This window comes from Tauraco erythrolophus, chromosome 14 (assembly GCF_009769465.1).
Source record: "Tauraco erythrolophus isolate bTauEry1 chromosome 14, bTauEry1.pri, whole genome shotgun sequence".
NCBI lineage: Eukaryota > Metazoa > Chordata > Aves > Musophagiformes > Musophagidae > Tauraco > Tauraco erythrolophus.
This window is the reverse complement of record NC_141478.1, coordinates 15843659-15860677: the sequence shown is the minus strand read 5'-3', so window position 1 is coordinate 15860677 and position 17019 is coordinate 15843659. Positions and strand designations below refer to the sequence as shown.

At 41.9% G+C, this 17019-nt stretch overlaps 1 protein-coding gene across 2 annotated transcripts in view; it reads left to right on the top strand.

The window, feature by feature from the left end:
- Positions 1–12532: 12532 nt before the first annotated feature.
- ALDH1A2 (aldehyde dehydrogenase 1 family member A2) overlaps positions 12533–17019 on the top strand; it is a 54973-nt gene continuing 50486 nt past the window's right edge. For both annotated transcript variants that reach the window (XM_009979378.2, XM_009979377.2), the window contains exon 1: positions 12533–12649. In XM_009979378.2, coding sequence (XP_009977680.1) covers positions 12533–12649 — 117 coding nt within the window. The remainder of the gene's footprint in view (positions 12650–17019) is intronic.

The window sequence follows — 17019 nt, the reverse complement described above, 5'->3', positions numbered from 1 at the left end:
CAAAATTTGTTCTGTATTTGTCCCTGCTTCAGCTGAACTTTGACACTTTTACTTATACATTGAAATATGAGATTTCATCTTGCACAGCCAGTGAAATCATCTGACTGCAGGCATTGACAGAACCAACTCAACATGCCCTAACAATTCATCCTGTGCCTTCTCTGAGTACGTGTCTATTTATACTGGTTAGATAATACCAGTAAGTTCACAATCAGAACTCTTCTTTTTTCTTGCAGAATGGATTAATCATTACCATTCCTGCTATGTTACTTTTTTTTTTCCTGGTAATAGTGAATAAAATTTTGTTCCTATTACCCTGATCAAACAGAAATGCAAAAAGAGAAACCACAAAGTAGGGAACCAAAATATAGTTGAAAATTTCTCTCTGACCTAGATTGGGACTTAAACCATGCTACTATTGGCTGTCCAAAAACTTTTCAAGGGGAGGCTGTAAAAGAGAGTGAATGCTTATGAGAATGCTGTGCTCTACCCTGTGAACAAAAGCTCTTATCTTGCCACTTCTGAGGGACTGCAGTAGCTAATGAGGAATCTTACCTTGGTAGTATGTAGAATTTGTATGTTCACTCACAGTACTCTTTTTGGACTAAATGCCTTGCTCTCTAGTGACCCTCCCTGTTTACAAAAGAGCAATGAGGCAGAATAAATTAGGAACGTTTAATGAAATCTGCTTTGGTCCAGTGGCTCCCTATAATGCAGCATAGGCAAGTGAGGCACTGAGTGACTATATGTCTCCAATATGTTTAGCTTAAAAGTGCATGGGTGCTACAATATGAAGTATTATAATATGATTTTCCATGGTCTTAAGACATGAAGTTGCTGAATATTTCGAAGAATTGGGCCTACTAGAAAAAAAATATTACACTCAATCTCTTAAGCATCTTGAATGGTTTTATCAGATGCGATACTGACTTGATTAACACACCGTCTGGTTGATTTACAAGCATTTTCTGTCTTTTGACTTGACACCAAAACCTTAGTCCAGTTCTGGTAGATTATTTTGGCATGTGTTGTAGATGCTCAGTGCCTTGATTTGTATGTGTCATAAACCTTTTTCACCTTGGTGTTAAATATGTTTAGGTCTGTCAATACTGGTGTCTGCTGTGAATAGGACAGAGCTTTACAGGATTGGGCAAATGAGCCACTCCTGTTATCCCACCCGTGCCTTTCCTTGCCTCAAGCTAGGACTGCAGCTGTGGTCACCTTACCACTTCCAGTTTCATCCCTTAACGACTCAGTTCACTCCCACCACCCAATTTTAATCCTTAACTGTTTTTCTATGTCCTTTTACTCACCTTTCTCTACCTATGCATTCAAATACCACTCTGCCTTTGGCCCATTCAGAAAATGCTGGCCTGGGGAAAGCCACAAGGCTGATGAATTATAAGATGACCGCATCCATACTGGTGTTGCATGAGCCGGGGTGAGCACCTGTGCAGCAGCAGGCATGCTCTGTTGTAGGAGTGCTATAGGTCCCATAGTGCAGGTCTACACTTGCACAGGCAGCTGAGAGCTGCCTCTGGGAAGACCCTGAAAATAGGCTGTGTACAGCAGTTTGAAAACCTTTACCCTACACCGCTGCAAAACAAAGACATTATTCAGGACCTTAATTATCACAGCATGATAAAGTATATGTTTATTATGTCTGTGAAAGAAGTCTTTCAGAATTATGTATACATTAGAACTGAGGGAGGATACTAGGGAGCCCATTCATTACAGCAGGGATAAGATAAACCACTTCCTTTTGTCCAGGAAAATTAGAAATAAATAAATACGTTTATGAAAGCAATTTTTAGTTGTTTGTCCATAGCAGTTCTTTCTCTTGTGCGGATGCAGGTCTCCCTCAAAAAGCAGTATGCAGATACCTCTGTGTTTAGTCTCAAAACTAAGGCATCAACACTATTTTTCAACTAACAATAAGGCAATAACATGTCAGAGACAGAAACCCCTACTCGTTTGTCCAGATCGTGTTGCCTTACAGTAATTTTCTCTCTTTACAGCATGAAAAACTGACACAAATACGTATATTTTACATTTGTTTTTTTCAGATTTTCTTCAACACTTCATAGAAATCACATGATTTAACTCCATTCATAAGAACTGTGATGCTAAGTTAGACCAAAGGTGGTCCTCAGCTCCATAACCAGATTCAAGCAGATACTCTAAGTATAGAAGAAGAGAGTACATAGGGGATGATTGTTCCCTTGGTGAGTCCTTCTGGCTTTTGACAATTGGCAATTTAAAGTCACTGCTACGCTTTGGAATAATTTTCAAATAGAAAATAGGGTAACACAGAAAATTTGAATTAAGTTTCTTCTTTTGTTGTATTCAGAAACAGGTTCTAAAGACATTTCCCAAATCTAACAAATATGTATGTAGCATTACAAGGAAGACGAGTAAAATGTAAAGATAAACACCATGAAAGCTTTCACCTTAGTTACTAACCTGGGTGATCCATGGTCTGTGTTACTGTCTTTTAGTCACATGCAATGGACCACCTGGCTGAACAACAGAAAGACAATAGCTGTTATTACTGTTTTCTACTGATCTCTCTCACCTGGGCCCTGCTCCCAGAGTCCTAATGGTAAAGATACTGGCAGTGTCATCCACAAGTATTGACAGCTGTGGCATCTGAGGGAAGAAAATACAGACATCCTTCAAAAATGGAAGTCACATATAAGCAAGGAGCATAGAAAAAGCATAAACTCTGTCATATCAAATGTAGAACCACAACAGAGCTGACCAAAAAAGATTTTTACGATTTTGCCAAGAATGTGGAAGTAATAACATAAACGTTTTCAAATTCCATCACCAGAGGAGTTCTGCAAGACAGTAAGTAAAGCTGTAGAGGATGAAAGTGTTGAAGCAGCATTCAAGGTAGCTAACTCCACAACTAAAAAGCTGCTAAAAGAACTATTTGCCTTGCTAATGAACCGAACATTAGGTGGACTGAGTGTGAGCAACTGTCCTAAAATGAATTGTTAATAGGAAAGACTTCAAGAGAAATTGGTAAGTTAAACAGTAACTAATTGCCGGAGCTGTGCAGTATTTCCGCCAAGGGATTCAAATGTTCAGCTACTGAAGTGCTAGAGGTGTTGTTTTTTTCTGAACCTGATCCTAATGCCAGCAAAATAGAACATAGGAAATGTTCCACTGATCCACTGGTCTTTCAAAAGAGTCCTCCAAGGGTGATAATGGGAACTACAAAATTCTCATTGTGACTTCTCTGCCAGGAAAATTAGATGAACTGTTGTAAAAAATAAAATCAATAGACACACAGATGAAGCTGATACTTTGCAGAAGCATCAAATGGATTCCGTTAGGGGAGGTTATGCCTCACAAATCTATTAGCATTCTTTAAAGACATCAAAAAGCATGTTGATATTATTGTTCATGCTTGAACGTGTGATCAGTGTAACCTTAGATTGCTAGACTAAGACCCTTGGGACTCTTAGCCCAAGGCAGTCTGGACTGAACTATTTCTTCTCTTCACCTGGATTCAAGCAGAGCAGGAATTCGCACAGTGTATATAACCTAACCATTTTTATAGTCATCTTCACTCTCCTAGAAATAGCGAAGTGGAGAATAATACACATAGCTCCCACAGTTTAAATCCCATAGGTAACAGTATATACAGTACTCAATTTTTAATAGCACATTATTCAGAATATCACATAAATTGTTATTGCTGATGTAATAAAACCTAAACCAACACAGCTGGAGAGACCAAGGCTATAAATACACCATATATTTTTTTGTATTCTAATAATATGGGCCAAATAATTTTTAAGTCTAAATCTGCTGATTTTAGTTGATTTAGACAAAGTCTGAATGTGTGTATCTACTATAATTCATGGTCAAATGCCTTTGCCTAGTTTTTATTTATGTTTTCATACAGAAACTGCTGCATGCTTCTTACAGGACATTCTGTATTTTATAGATTGATTCTGCTGCTGGGGAACTCAAAAAAAATCAGGTGAGGAAGATCTGAACACACTGCAATTCAGCATTCTAAGCTTTTTGAGTACATAAAACTCCTGTTTCTTTAGTTCCTGTGTTTTCTGATCATCCCTCTGTCTCTGCTGTAGTCTCTGGTGAAAAAGTGCTCACAGGGGCAAACATCTGCAACGTACAGCTCAGGTCTAGCTGAGCTCACCTTGGAGGAGGGGCAGGGCACACAAGGTGACCCCTTGGGAATGTCTTTGTTCTTTCTTCTGTTTCTGTTATCTTAATGTCCAGATAAAACATTTCAGTCCAGATCATGAATATGGGATTGAAACCACACCACATATGTGTGTTTCGAGCTCATTGTCAGCAACGTTTAAGGCCCAATTCAAAGCTTCTTGAAGTCCACTGTGGCTGACTGATTTCAGGGAGAATTAAATTGGACTTTCTCTAAAGCAGGACCCAAAACTTTTATTTTTTCTTGATTGGCTGGGCACATCATCAGGCCTCAGTGCATAACTGATGTTACGACATATATATTATATATAGTTATAAAACTGATGATAGTAAATTTTAAAATTTGTTGTACAGACATGTCTGTGTATAACACAGGCCCTGAGAGTTTCCAAGCCAGTTCAATCTCTGCAATAGCCATGCTGGCATAGTTGGGCACAGATCACATTCCACACTGAAGGGCTCCCCGACAGGACTGTTAGTGCTGGCAAAATGTGAGTGTGTTACGGAAATGCCGTACAGATGGTTACGTGCACCAGTGTTGTCTCCTGCGTTAGGCTTCTGAATGTGCTGGATACAGTTCCAGTATAAGCTTATCTGGTAAGTTACAGTATGGGCAGGTCTGAATTTTTGAATGCATCCAGAAAGAGTGTTTCAGTACAAGAAAAATTTTGCTTTTAAGGAATAGATCAATTTAGTACACACAAACACTTTGTTGTAGCCAATTCCCTGCTCTTTTTTTCCTACATATTGCCTTTTCTCGAACAGTTAATGTATGTGAGAAGTAAAGGTAAGGGAAGATTATTGACAACATGTTCAAAATAACTCTTTTCCAAATTCTTTATAAAAAGCCCTCAAAATAGAGACCAAAATTTTAAATTAAGCTTTGCTATTAAAAACAAAAGATAACTTGGTAAATATATCCATGCAGCACAAAGAAAACCTCAAAGTATATCCAATGGGCTTTGCAGTGATCTAAGCCCTATGTTTTCTTAACCCAAATGGGATACATTGTCAAAACCTTTTATCTTTCTACAGGGCACAGATTCCCTATAGCAATAGACACCCTGAGACTTATTACAGCTTCCTGTAGGGTTGGGAAGAGCAAGAGACCTAAGCCTACCTGATTAATAAAGCAAGTTTAACATGAAAGCCAAAGATAATGACAGATTGTACTTCACTGACACACAAAGGCCAAGTAGCGTGTTTGGCAAACACATAGATGTAGCGAAATAGGACAGCAGACTCATGGTTCTGGAACCCAATTACAATCAGGAAAGTGACAGTGTTGTGACATCTGACTCGCCAACCCACCTGCCTTCAGCTGTCTCCCACTTGACGTGCCCCCCCAAGGATGCCATGCAGGCACGTTTTGACTTTCTGTTGGAGAAGTATTTTCTGTAAGAGCTGCTGTTTCTGGTGCTTTGTCTCCTCTCTCCTCCAACAAGAGCATTTGTTTGTTTTGCCTCCATGCTTCAAATACTCATCCCTTGTCCTTTAGTAGGTGAGGTGCCAGTCTGCCTGTTTTTTGTTCTTTTAATTCCCTTTCATTCAGAATGATTCACGTTTGAATATTTAAATCCTGTCTTTCCAGAAACATAAGCTTTGCTTCTGGGATTCTTTTTACATATTAGATATTAACAATATAGATGATAAATCTGCCTCAGACCCCTATATAAAAATATTGGTTTGCCAGGCCCAGTTCCTTTGGAACTCCCCAGTCAAGATTTTTTAGTAAAAAAACAAATATTCTGAGGTTTGTAGCGGACCCTTTATAGGGTGTACTTAGGAGCAGACCCAGGCAGCAATCTTTTGTTACTTCTGTGCAGTATCTGTATTCATTAAGGTAATGAAGCTATTAATTGAATATGTAAGTTCAAGTAATTAAATATAAGACTTATTTCTTTAGTTTAAAGGGTAATAATAAAAAATTTAAACTTGCAAACTAGATCACACATTTAGTGATGATAAATGTGATCTGGAAAGTGCAATATTCCAATATGAATTAGTTAATTGCATCCATTCATCAGGTGATATACATTAGCAGAAGGTCAATCCATATGAGGCTTGATGTGTTTTACAAATAATAAATTCAAACAGGTAAATTGAAGAGAAATTCAACATACAAAGGGTTTCTATGTATTTAAATTCAGAATAGAATCCCTACAGCCAAGAGCACATTGCCCGTAACTTCACAGTTAATGGCACGCGTTCTTTACAGCAGTCTCCCAAGGCACTGCCATGTATAGTCTGCAGTAGAAGACGGGTGCCATTTGCAGAGACTGAGCCCATGGCTGTGCACAGGGTGGTGACCAGCCAAGGAACAGCTGTGAGCTGAATGGTCTCAGGAAATCTTCAGACTAAAGGAATGGCACCTCAGGCTCACTCCGTAACTGGCAAAACCAGCCTTCTGCACAACAGTCTAGTGAGGGACATGTTACATTTCAGTGGTGACTTAAGCTATAACATTATTTTTTGAAACTGACCCAATCATATGGTAGTCTTTCCAAGCATATTCTGCTTTATCACTGTCACTGAATTATTTGTGGCTTGCTTAAATCCCTAAATTTGAGTTTAAATTTAGGACTGAATTTACCATAGCAGCAATTTACAGTTCTACTGGATATAAAACAGTTAAGAAAACTGATCCATTTGACTCATATTTAGTAAAAATTATGTTAAATCAGGTTTTCTTCATTAGCCATTCCTGGATTTTCTGTAATAAAAATTGCTGTTCTTGATATCAGCATTTATTTTATTTTTTACATTAAAGGTAATGTAGAAATGAGGAAAATAAAAAGAGATTTCATTTTCGTTCTTTTGAACTTAAAATATACCCAGACTCATTCTAAAAAAAATATTAGTAAGATTTATAATATTAAGACAATTAATTCACTGGGATATTTGAAAAATTTCAGAAATAATATTTTATAGGATCATCACAGTATTGTGGGTGTTGCTTTACAGATAATATTGCTTACATGTATAACAATATTTTTACCTTATATGTATAAATTATCTTTGTCTGGAGCAAGGACTGATAACATCCTGCACACAATTCAAGGGCTGTAATTCTTAAGAGGTTTCAAACAGTTAGCCTCTTTCAAATGATCAGGCTTAGAGACATTTAGAGAATTGATTCAATTAACTTAGAGGAAAAAAGTGCTATAATGTGTGATTTATGTTTGCAGATAAATTAAAATACAAGTATCTCCTGAAGAGCATTTGCTGCCATCATGGTCAGTAATGAAAATAGCAGGCAATTAAAATAGGACACCTGAGGCTGAAGCTTTTACTGTATGTATCAGAAAATTACGTTCAGATTTCTTAAGTGGAAATCTGAGCTGAAAAATAATTTAGCGGAAGTTTCTTTTCAGTCCCTATTTTAATTCCAAAAGTGATTTCTAAAGCACATATGAAATAGTAAGAGACATTTACTGCAGCAGGAGGCAAAGAGTACAGAGGAGTGGGCTCTCTCAAGCAATACTGAATTTGTGTGAGGAACCAGGGATATCTTTGCTAAATGGTAGTGGGACAGCTGAGAGAAATCTGTGTATAAAGAAGAACTCCTAGATCAGATTGGAACCATTTTGGGACAGGTTTTTAAGTTGATCTTCAAACAAATCAGTGGAAGTGTCTGACAGAATGATGTGATTCAGTTCATGTGTGTGACAAAGCGCTTAGAGTCTGGAGCTCACTGAGCAGCATTAGAAATGTTCACAGATTTGAAGTAGTACGAACAAAGAGCTCTGTGCTGTTGGAGTTGCTGTAGCTACTGTCCATTTCAGTGGTGTATCAGTACGTGCTTTGGTACAGCTATTCTGCCCAAAAGACACGTGTGAGATACAAATAGTTTCACCCAGTCCTGTAGTTTTATGATCTCCTTTAGGCAATGGGGGCACAATAGTATAGAGCAGAAAAATACCAGTACTCTGACTGAGCACCCCAGGAGTGCCTTAATTACACTGGTATTGTCTTCGACATCACAGCTCTGCCTTTAGCACCCTCTCTAGCTACCAAAGGTCCTGTTTCCATCAGATGGTGTTTGTATGAGCAATGACTATGTCTTTATCTATAAATAATACCAGTTGCTGCGGGTGGGTGGAGAAATTGAGACTTGTAAATGAAACAAAGGTATTTCTTCAAATTATAAATTCAGATTGATCTAAATATAAAAATAAAACTCTTCAGGAGTAATTTTGATCTTGGCTATGTACTAGCCTAAATTCTAACACTGACGCAAGAAAGAGAGTCACTTGGTTGTTCTTCATTTTTTTTTGACAGTCATTTCTTCACAAAGTGTGAAGACAGTAATATCTTTGCCATTACAATCTGAAACAGAACATATTTGTTTCCTGATTTGCTGTCTAAGTAGGAGTTTAATTAAAACCCATTCATGTGAGAGAAAATAAGCCAGTCTGACTTAATTGCCAGTTGACTTAGTATTGCCAAGTCACAAGAAAAAACCCCAGAAACTACAGGACTTCAATAAGAACAAGTAGTTTCTCTGCCATGCATAGGTGTTTAGGGACCACAGGACTCAGGCTGAACCTGGGACTGTTTCTGTTCTTCCTCTTCTTGGCAATTGTTGGACTCACTTTTTTTTCTTCCACTAATTAATTAGTTTACTTCTGTATTCACTGTTATTACTGAGTCATTGTCCTAATGTCCAAGGCAATAAGAGTAATAATCCCTTCCACAAAGAAATTGCATTAAATATTAAATATTCACTTGCATTATTTGAAGCCATGACTCTATATGCTATCATATAGTAGCCAATGTAGTGCTGAATCACTGAAGCAGCTCACCAAGCTGGATTCATCAGTGTGTCCAACGTAATGTTGCAGACCTTGCTCCTAATTCTGTTCGGCAAAGCTACTGTTGTACTTGATGAGAACACACTTGTGGTCTTGGTGCTAAAGGCCTACATCATTGTCTTCCCAGGTGGTAGAAGAGGACTTGCTGTCGGGAAGCGCAACAGCACACATCCACAATGTTCTTCTGGGGAGCCCTCTGAAGCTGGCTGTAGACCAGGAACCTGCAGCGTGGTAAGTGCAGTGCCGTTCTCCACTTGCGGAACGCTAATGAGGCGTAGGTGGTTGACTCCAAGTGCTTTTGCAAACTGAACTGCTTTTAGACGTAAGAGGAATGTGGTTAATGCGACAAATAGTTGATGGACATTGCTTAAGCAGCTCCAGATTACATGGGTTTGAACTGCATGTCCACAAGCACTGGAATTCCTTCTCACCAAAACCTCCTGAACTTTACTGACTTGATTTAATGATGAAACTATTTTACAGTCTCCTCATTCCTGAAACTTGTTTAAATGCAGTCACTTTTTGAAGGAGCACATCCCCACTCCGATTTATTTTAAAACAGCTTTTAGAAGGTGTCATCCTTGTGATGAAGTGTTAGGTCTGTGTCACCAGTGTGACATTAAAAATCGAATTTCTGACGTTTAAAAGTCTCACTCATCCCAAATGTCACAGTTTGACAGCTCTGCATGTCACATTATAGCACAGTATTATGGATCCATTTCCTCTGTCGGGCGGGGGGAGATGAAAAATGAGAGAAAGCAGAATCTGCAGTCTCCTTCCTTCATTATTGAGCTGGAAATTTACAGAAATGTGCACGTTAACCCAGAAATTACTTAAATGGCACTTTGTATTTTGTGCTGCCTGTCTGTGCAGAAGCCGTCTTTGTCCTGTGCTCCTGTACAAACACTAAGAGATCGCTGAGGCAGTCTTTTCAATTGTCCATGAACCTGGAAGACACAGAACAAGGAATATCTATGGAATCAACAAATGGATAATGTAACAAAATCAGAACGTGGACAGATCTTGTTGTTTATTCTTGACTAGGTCAATAAGGAGGTCACATGGTATATTTCTTGCTGCTTGGTTTTGCCAACTTTAGACAGCTGTAGGCTTTGGTGTGCTTTCTCTGTTTATCTGTCTGCAATGTGGTCACTTCAAAACATGACATCTGATTGGTTTCAAAAGGTTGGGAGTGTTTGCATCAGTAAGCGGAACTTCATTGATTCTGCCTAAAGTAGCAAAAATTATCTGGGCTTCATATGTTTTCTGCCTAGAAGTTTTGACGAGCAAGAGCATAGGGCTCTGACCATAAATTTCTGATGTCCATCAGCCAAGTCAGGGTGCGAGTGAAGCCATCTACTATTTCATCCAGCAAGGTAGGACAGATGTCCTCTGCACATGCACTGCTTGCTGCATGTGTGACGAGTCTGAGATAGCGAGTGGTGGCACCTGGCTCTACTTGGCTGCTAACTTCCCAGTAACCCACTGTATGGTTGCCCAACCTCTTGCATGATGTGGCCTCCCAATAAGAGGGCCCCTCCCAAAAATAATAGCTGGGAACAGGTGGTTGTTGCTTGAACAAATTATTCTGCCCTTTAGGCCTCTTCCTTTTGCAAAGAACTTTAAAAAAAAAAAAAGAGAAAGCCACAGCTGGGCTGCATGACTTGCCCTGATAGCAACCATCTCCTCCTCCTGGTTGCTTTCTTCCCTGAGAGGAATTCGCATACAGAGGTGCACCTGGGTGCCCTTCCTGCACGAGTCCCAAGCCTCTGGGCTTCTACATGAAGCTTCTTCATGCTGGGGGGGCAGTGCCCCCAACACTGGAAGATGGGAGACTGTTGTACGGGAAGGAGGAAAGGCAGAACTGAACAGCCCTTAGCCAAAGGGAGAGGGGAGTAAGTGTGAGACCTCACAAGGTGAAGTGAGGAGAGGTGTGCAGCGCTTTTCCATGAAGGGAGAAGGAGAAACCCTGGGCAAGCAAGAACCCCACTTGGTGGGAATGGCCCTCACGGACCAAGGGGAAAGGTGCTCCCAGGCCTGCGGGAAAGCAGGACAAGGAGAGCGCACCCTGCAGCCGGGGCCGGAGCTCGGGAACGCCGCCGCGGCGAGCAGGAACCGCGTCGCCCAGCCCGGAGCCCCGCGCGGGGCCGCAGCAGCCGCGTCGCGGGAGCGGCGCTGTGGGACGCCGGCGCGAGGTGAGGCGCGCGGCAGCCGCCCTCGGCACGTCGGCGGGGCTGGGGCGCGAGGCGCGGGGAGCGCGGCGGGACGGGGACGAGGGCGCGAGGCGCGGGCGGCGGGGGCCCCCTGCCGTGGCGGCGGGCGGCGGCGGGCGCGCGGCCGGCAGGGGGCAGCAGGCGGACGAGGATGGCGCCGCCGGGCGGCAGGTAGGGCCGGGGCGGGGGGTGTTTTCCGCGCATCCGTCACTGTCGCCGGGGACGCGCGGCCACTTTGATGTCAGTCGCCGCAAAAATAAACGCGAGGCGGTCCGGGGAGCAGCGGGCACGCTGCGCGCAAAGCTGGCGGGGACGGGCCGGCCGCAGAGCGCTCGGCGGCTGCGGGGGAGCGCGCGTCCGGCGGCGGGAGCGGGGGAGGGCAGCAGCGCAGCCGCCAGGTGCTGCGCGGAGCGCCCGGTCAGGAGAGCGGGCAGCGCAGGGAGAGTAGCGGGCGGCAGTAGACGGCCGGGGAGCGGGGACGGACACGCTGCCCCGGAGGCGTCGCCCTGTGTCCTCATGGTGCCTAGGCCTGGGACCCGTGAGGGGCCGCCCGCCCTGCCGCGTCGGGACGCCCCCGCCCCGCCGGCTGTGCAGCAGCTCCGCGCCCGAGAGGGAGCCGGGGCCGCGCTGTGAGGCAATGCTGCTGGCGGGTCGCCGTTCCTCGGGTCCCCGAGCCCCGCTAGATCTTCCCGAGCGCGACCCAGCCTCTGGGCTGCCCCCCCGCCGCGGCCGGGGCTCCCCAGGCGGCGGCGGGCCGGGGCTGCCAGGAGTCCCCGCGGGATGCCCCGAGGAGGGCGGTGCGGGGCTGAAGCTGGCCTCTCCCGGACGCGGCGCCTCCCCGCCGGCCCCCGCCCGGCACGGGGGAGCCGAGGGGGAACACGACAGTTCTAGTGACCCCCCCGCTCCCTCGCCGGCCCTGACCGGGTTCCCCAGTCCCGCACCTCCGGCGGGAGGCAGCGACCCGCGCGCGGGAGCTCCGTCCTCCCGCGGGGAATCCCCGGTGCCCGGGACGGGACGCGCCGCGGGGGCCGGGGGACGGCTCGCGGAGGCCTGCGGGGCGCCGCGGCTGCGCCGCGCGAGCGAGCGGGGCTGTGCCGCTATCGCCCTAGGTAGGATGGACCTGCCCCCCTGCCGCTGCCCCCATGTCCAATAAGAAGAGACCCGGCTTGACACCTGCCTATATACAGAGGACGAGAGCAACATCTTCAGCGCTAGTCTTTGAGGGGGGGGAGCCAACCCAAAACACAACACAACATCAGGTCAGAGCGGGGGGCTCGGTGGTACTATAAAACGCCCCCCAAGACTATGACTTCCAGTAAAATTGAGATGCCAGGGGAGGTGAAGGCAGATCCTGCAGCTCTGATGGCATCTCTGCATCTGCTGCCTTCTCCCACTCTCAACCTTGAAATCAAATACACCAAGGTAAGTTGTGTTCGTTTGTTCTGGCAGGGAAATTCATGGCTTTCCTTCCAAAGGAGGGATTTTGCTTAAAATCAGTTTCATTCTGCCCTAACCAACTTGAGTGTAGAGATAAAAAACTACTAACAGACTGCCTTGAGTCTGTAATAAAGGAAATAGATTTTACCCTGTAATCATCTGAAAAACCACAGGATATTAGAAAAGCAAATTAGATCTCTTGAGACTGGCTTTGCCACTTTACTTCTCTTTAAACATAGTCTTTTCTATAGAGCTGTTGGAGTTTATTTTCAGTGCAAAATCAGTAGTTCTTCAATATGTTTCAGTTGCTTTTGATGTACTTCAGAGGAAGTTACTATACATATCTGTATATCTCAATCAGAAAATAAAAATGTTTTCTTTCTTGAACTAGCCTGTGTGCCCAAGGGACTCTCTTATAATTCCTAGAGGACTCTTAATACTACCAGTTGTTACACTACTTGAACAGGTCTCTCTGCTAACTTCCGTGATGCTTGAATACACCCTTGAACAATATTGCAAGAGGGCATATTTTATCCTACTAACCTTTAAGACTAATTTTCATAAAGAGAGGGTTAAGAACAAACCCATTGGGTCAACGTAGAAAAATCTACTGGTTTTCTACGGTGTGTTATGGGACTAAATTGTTTTTGTTGATTAAAATGGGCTTTAAAATCAGTCATTTAGAAATGCAATTTGAATTTTTAAGTTCATTTTTATATTTTGAATCTTTGCATCTTTAGTGTCATTAAAGAATGTTTTCATTTCTGTTGGAGAAGTTTCAAATGTATTGTATAAACAGATTACAATGTGTCAGACTTTGTTTCTAATTACCAAGTAACTTAATAGGAAAATAAGCACATCAGCACTGGAAAAAGGTGATAATGTTTTTATCTACTGGAAATACAACTTCAGGAGCTTTAAAGCTGACAGGAGACTTATTTTGGCTGATGTAGTGTAATTTTTTCCTCCATATCATCACTTTAAAAGCTTTTCATCTTTTCTCTTTTTTAAGCGGGTGCCAAAACTAATTTGTTCTCTAATTTGTTACAGCAATTCCACGTTCTAGGGGAATGTTTCAGGGGAAAGTCAACTATTTTAGATTTCATTACATTTTAATGCAAACTGCAATATGCAAATTAAAAGATGTGTATGGTTTCTTGCATGTAATTCCTTTGAAAATAGTTTCAATAAATAAGGAATGTAGTTATTTGATGTTGTGTGATGTTACCCTTTGGGTGCAATCATACTGTGCAAATAATATTGGGCGTGAATTTTGTTTATTGCTGGTTTCAGTGTAAAATATGCTGCCGGAGTGTTTGGTGGATAATACTTGAGAGCAGTATCACAGTCAGTTTGCATAGTAAGTGTACTGGCGTTTCTCTGTTCTAAAACTAGAGGATTGGTTCTAAAAATCTTTAAAAAATAAAATGGTCATCAGCAATCAGGTCTTCCTATCTGCGAGAACATAAGCTGGACAGTAACCTTTAATAATTCAGAATATGTTGTACCTTTAACAGCTCAGAATATGTAATGTAACATGTAAGATGTTACACATTTTATACTAACGGAACAAATAAAAGAAAGCTATTGCATTTCAATATCAAGCCAAAACCAACAGCAACATGTTTCTTCTAAGCTTGGTTTTGAGATATCAGGTGACTCCTGGTTACTTTTGAGAGAAATTTGGTTTAGGACAGATATCGAGTATTTCACTTGGCATATCCTCTGTCTCCGTTTTTCTGTCTGTCTCGCTCTTCCCTCTTTTTTCTCTTTCTCTGCAGGAAATACAAGTGATTTATAGATAATTGGAGTCTTCAGCTTGGAGTCTTGTCTTGAGCAGGACTTTTATCCAGGATCCACTTTCCCACCTATTACAAAGAAAAACAATCAAAAATGAAATAATGGATTGTAACTTGATTCTTTCTTTTGGGGAGTGGTCACTTTGTGTCTTAAATGACAAACAACTTCCATAAACAATAAATAACATTAGACTAAAGCACTTTAGCCAAAAAAAACCCCAACAACCCCAAACCTTGTAAAATCAGACATCTGTGAGCATTCCTAGCAGCCTCTCTTCTGCTTGTTAGCTGAGAATTTTAAATACACAACCAGGACACAGAATTCTTGAACTCTCTATTACAGCTGTCTCTGAATGTAAAATCTTAACCGTTTGGGAGTTGATTCTTTATGAAAAATAGAGGTATCAGTAAACACTTAAACTAAGCAAAGTAATTTTAAAATATGTTTTGCCAATTAAATTCCATTTCTGGAATTCTAAAACTGGGAAATAGACAGTTTTGTTAGGATAGAACATGTTAAAATTCCAGGAATCCCTAATCGAGATTTGTTAAAAGATTTGTACTGTGTACTGGAAAAAAAAATATTATTCATTAATCTTCAAAACACTAGATTATCCTTGGTATTACTATTTCCAAGAACATAGATAACAGAAATACTACCCATGTAATTTTCATGTATTTGATTATTTAGCAGAATTATTGAAACTTGTGAAATATTCCTCTGTTAGATTTACTGAAGTGAGCAGAAAACTGTGTTAAGTCTTTCTGATCTGTACACCTGATGTAGCACACAGAGGCAATGTAGTTTTTCATTGGTCAGAAAAGATATATTTAATTAGTGATGAAAACTACATGATGCCATGTTTTTGTATAAGATGTGCAGCAGTATCTATTGTGACTTCAATACCAGGAGTCAGCCTGTGCTTCTTCAGAAAAACGGCCCTTAGAAATATTTTTCCGAGCTTTTTAATACTTTGACATGGTCTCTGTAAAAAGTATTTTAGATGTGCATAATAAGAATTGGTGAATAAGACGTGAACCAGACATGAAGATGAGCGTTCAAGCACACAGGGTTAAGTTTTTCTGTGGGGCTGGCAAGTGCTAAAACTGCTGCATGCAAGATTCTCTCTTTTTTTCATTGTGATGACTCTTTAATTTTCTGCTTCTTAACATTAACATTTGGGGAGGGATTGCATCTGCAGAACAGGGGATCTTCCAGTATTGCATGGATTTGGATTATTCTACAGCCCTGTGGCACAGCAAGCCCTCCTCAGACTTGTCAGGAGCGTGTTGGCAGTGCTGGGCTCATATGTAGGGAGCACGTAGGTAGGAAGGGGATCCAGCCCTCTCTCTGGCAACAAGTCATACTTGTACCAATGTCAGCTTTATGCCAGAAACTCTCCCAGAACGGGCTGCCTCAGAAATATCAGATATGTAAGACAAGCTGTAACCTGATGTGCAGTAAGGACATGTCATTAGCATGTTTTGTACAGGAAACGCACCCCTGAGCTGATGGCTTTGAGAACCTGATAGCTTCTGAGGGAATCAGAGGGTTCTTAGCTTGGTAATGTATTGATGTCTCCCTCTTTCGTGCTCTTACGAAACTCCATTCTCCCTCCTGACACTTGAGCATCTCCCAGTTATCTGACAGTAGATGTGGAATCAGCGCAATGGACCGAGCCCTTTGCAGAATTTTTCTCCTGCTATCTCCGTTTGAGGGGCTAAAGGTGTTTCTGCAGGATGTGGCTATCCTTCCTTTGTTACGGTGTAATCACATCTCCTTTACAAGATATTTTGATGGTAGTTTTAGTAAGTCACATTGACTTTAAAAGAGAGCTTGGTATAAAATGAGAACCCTAGGGTTCTGTCCTGTCCTAGCTCTGTGACTACATCATGTAACTGATTGAACAAATGTTTTTAGTTTGCAACATGTTGGGGACACTAATCCAGCTGGATGTTTTAAGTTTTGTTTCTTGCTTGCCAACTGATTTAAGTCTGAGAAAGAGTTGAAGAACTTTAGCATAAGGAAAAGTTGAAGAATTGTGGTTTTGAGAGCTTTTTATAAAGAGGTGCTGTAAAGGGGTGAAGTTACAGCACTGTGGCGGTGAAGAGGTACAGAACTGTTTCTGTAGTAATAGCCTGTGAATTGGCCAACAACTGTATTTTTTGTCCTGTGTAAAAGAGTTTGCCTGTACTCTTGCACCATAAGCTAAAATCAGGTCAGTCTCTATACACAGACCAGCTAAACTACCCAGCACTGCAACAGGAAACTGTATACAGCAGTTTGTGTTAAGTGTAGGCACACTGCTTCTGGGTAGACAAGAACTCACAAATACATTTCAAATTCTGGTAAGATAAGCATTTTGGTTTGAAGTGTTTTGTTACTAAGTTTCTGTATTTTCATTCCTACTGTGCTTTCTTGGCATTGCCCAGAAATGAATGCTGCAGAACACTATTATAAATTCTTTTCACCAAAATTTCCAGCATGTGTTTTCCAAATAAATTTCTAGGCTAACATTAAGATAGGAGGAAGGAAATCGATTCTGTTTACAATAA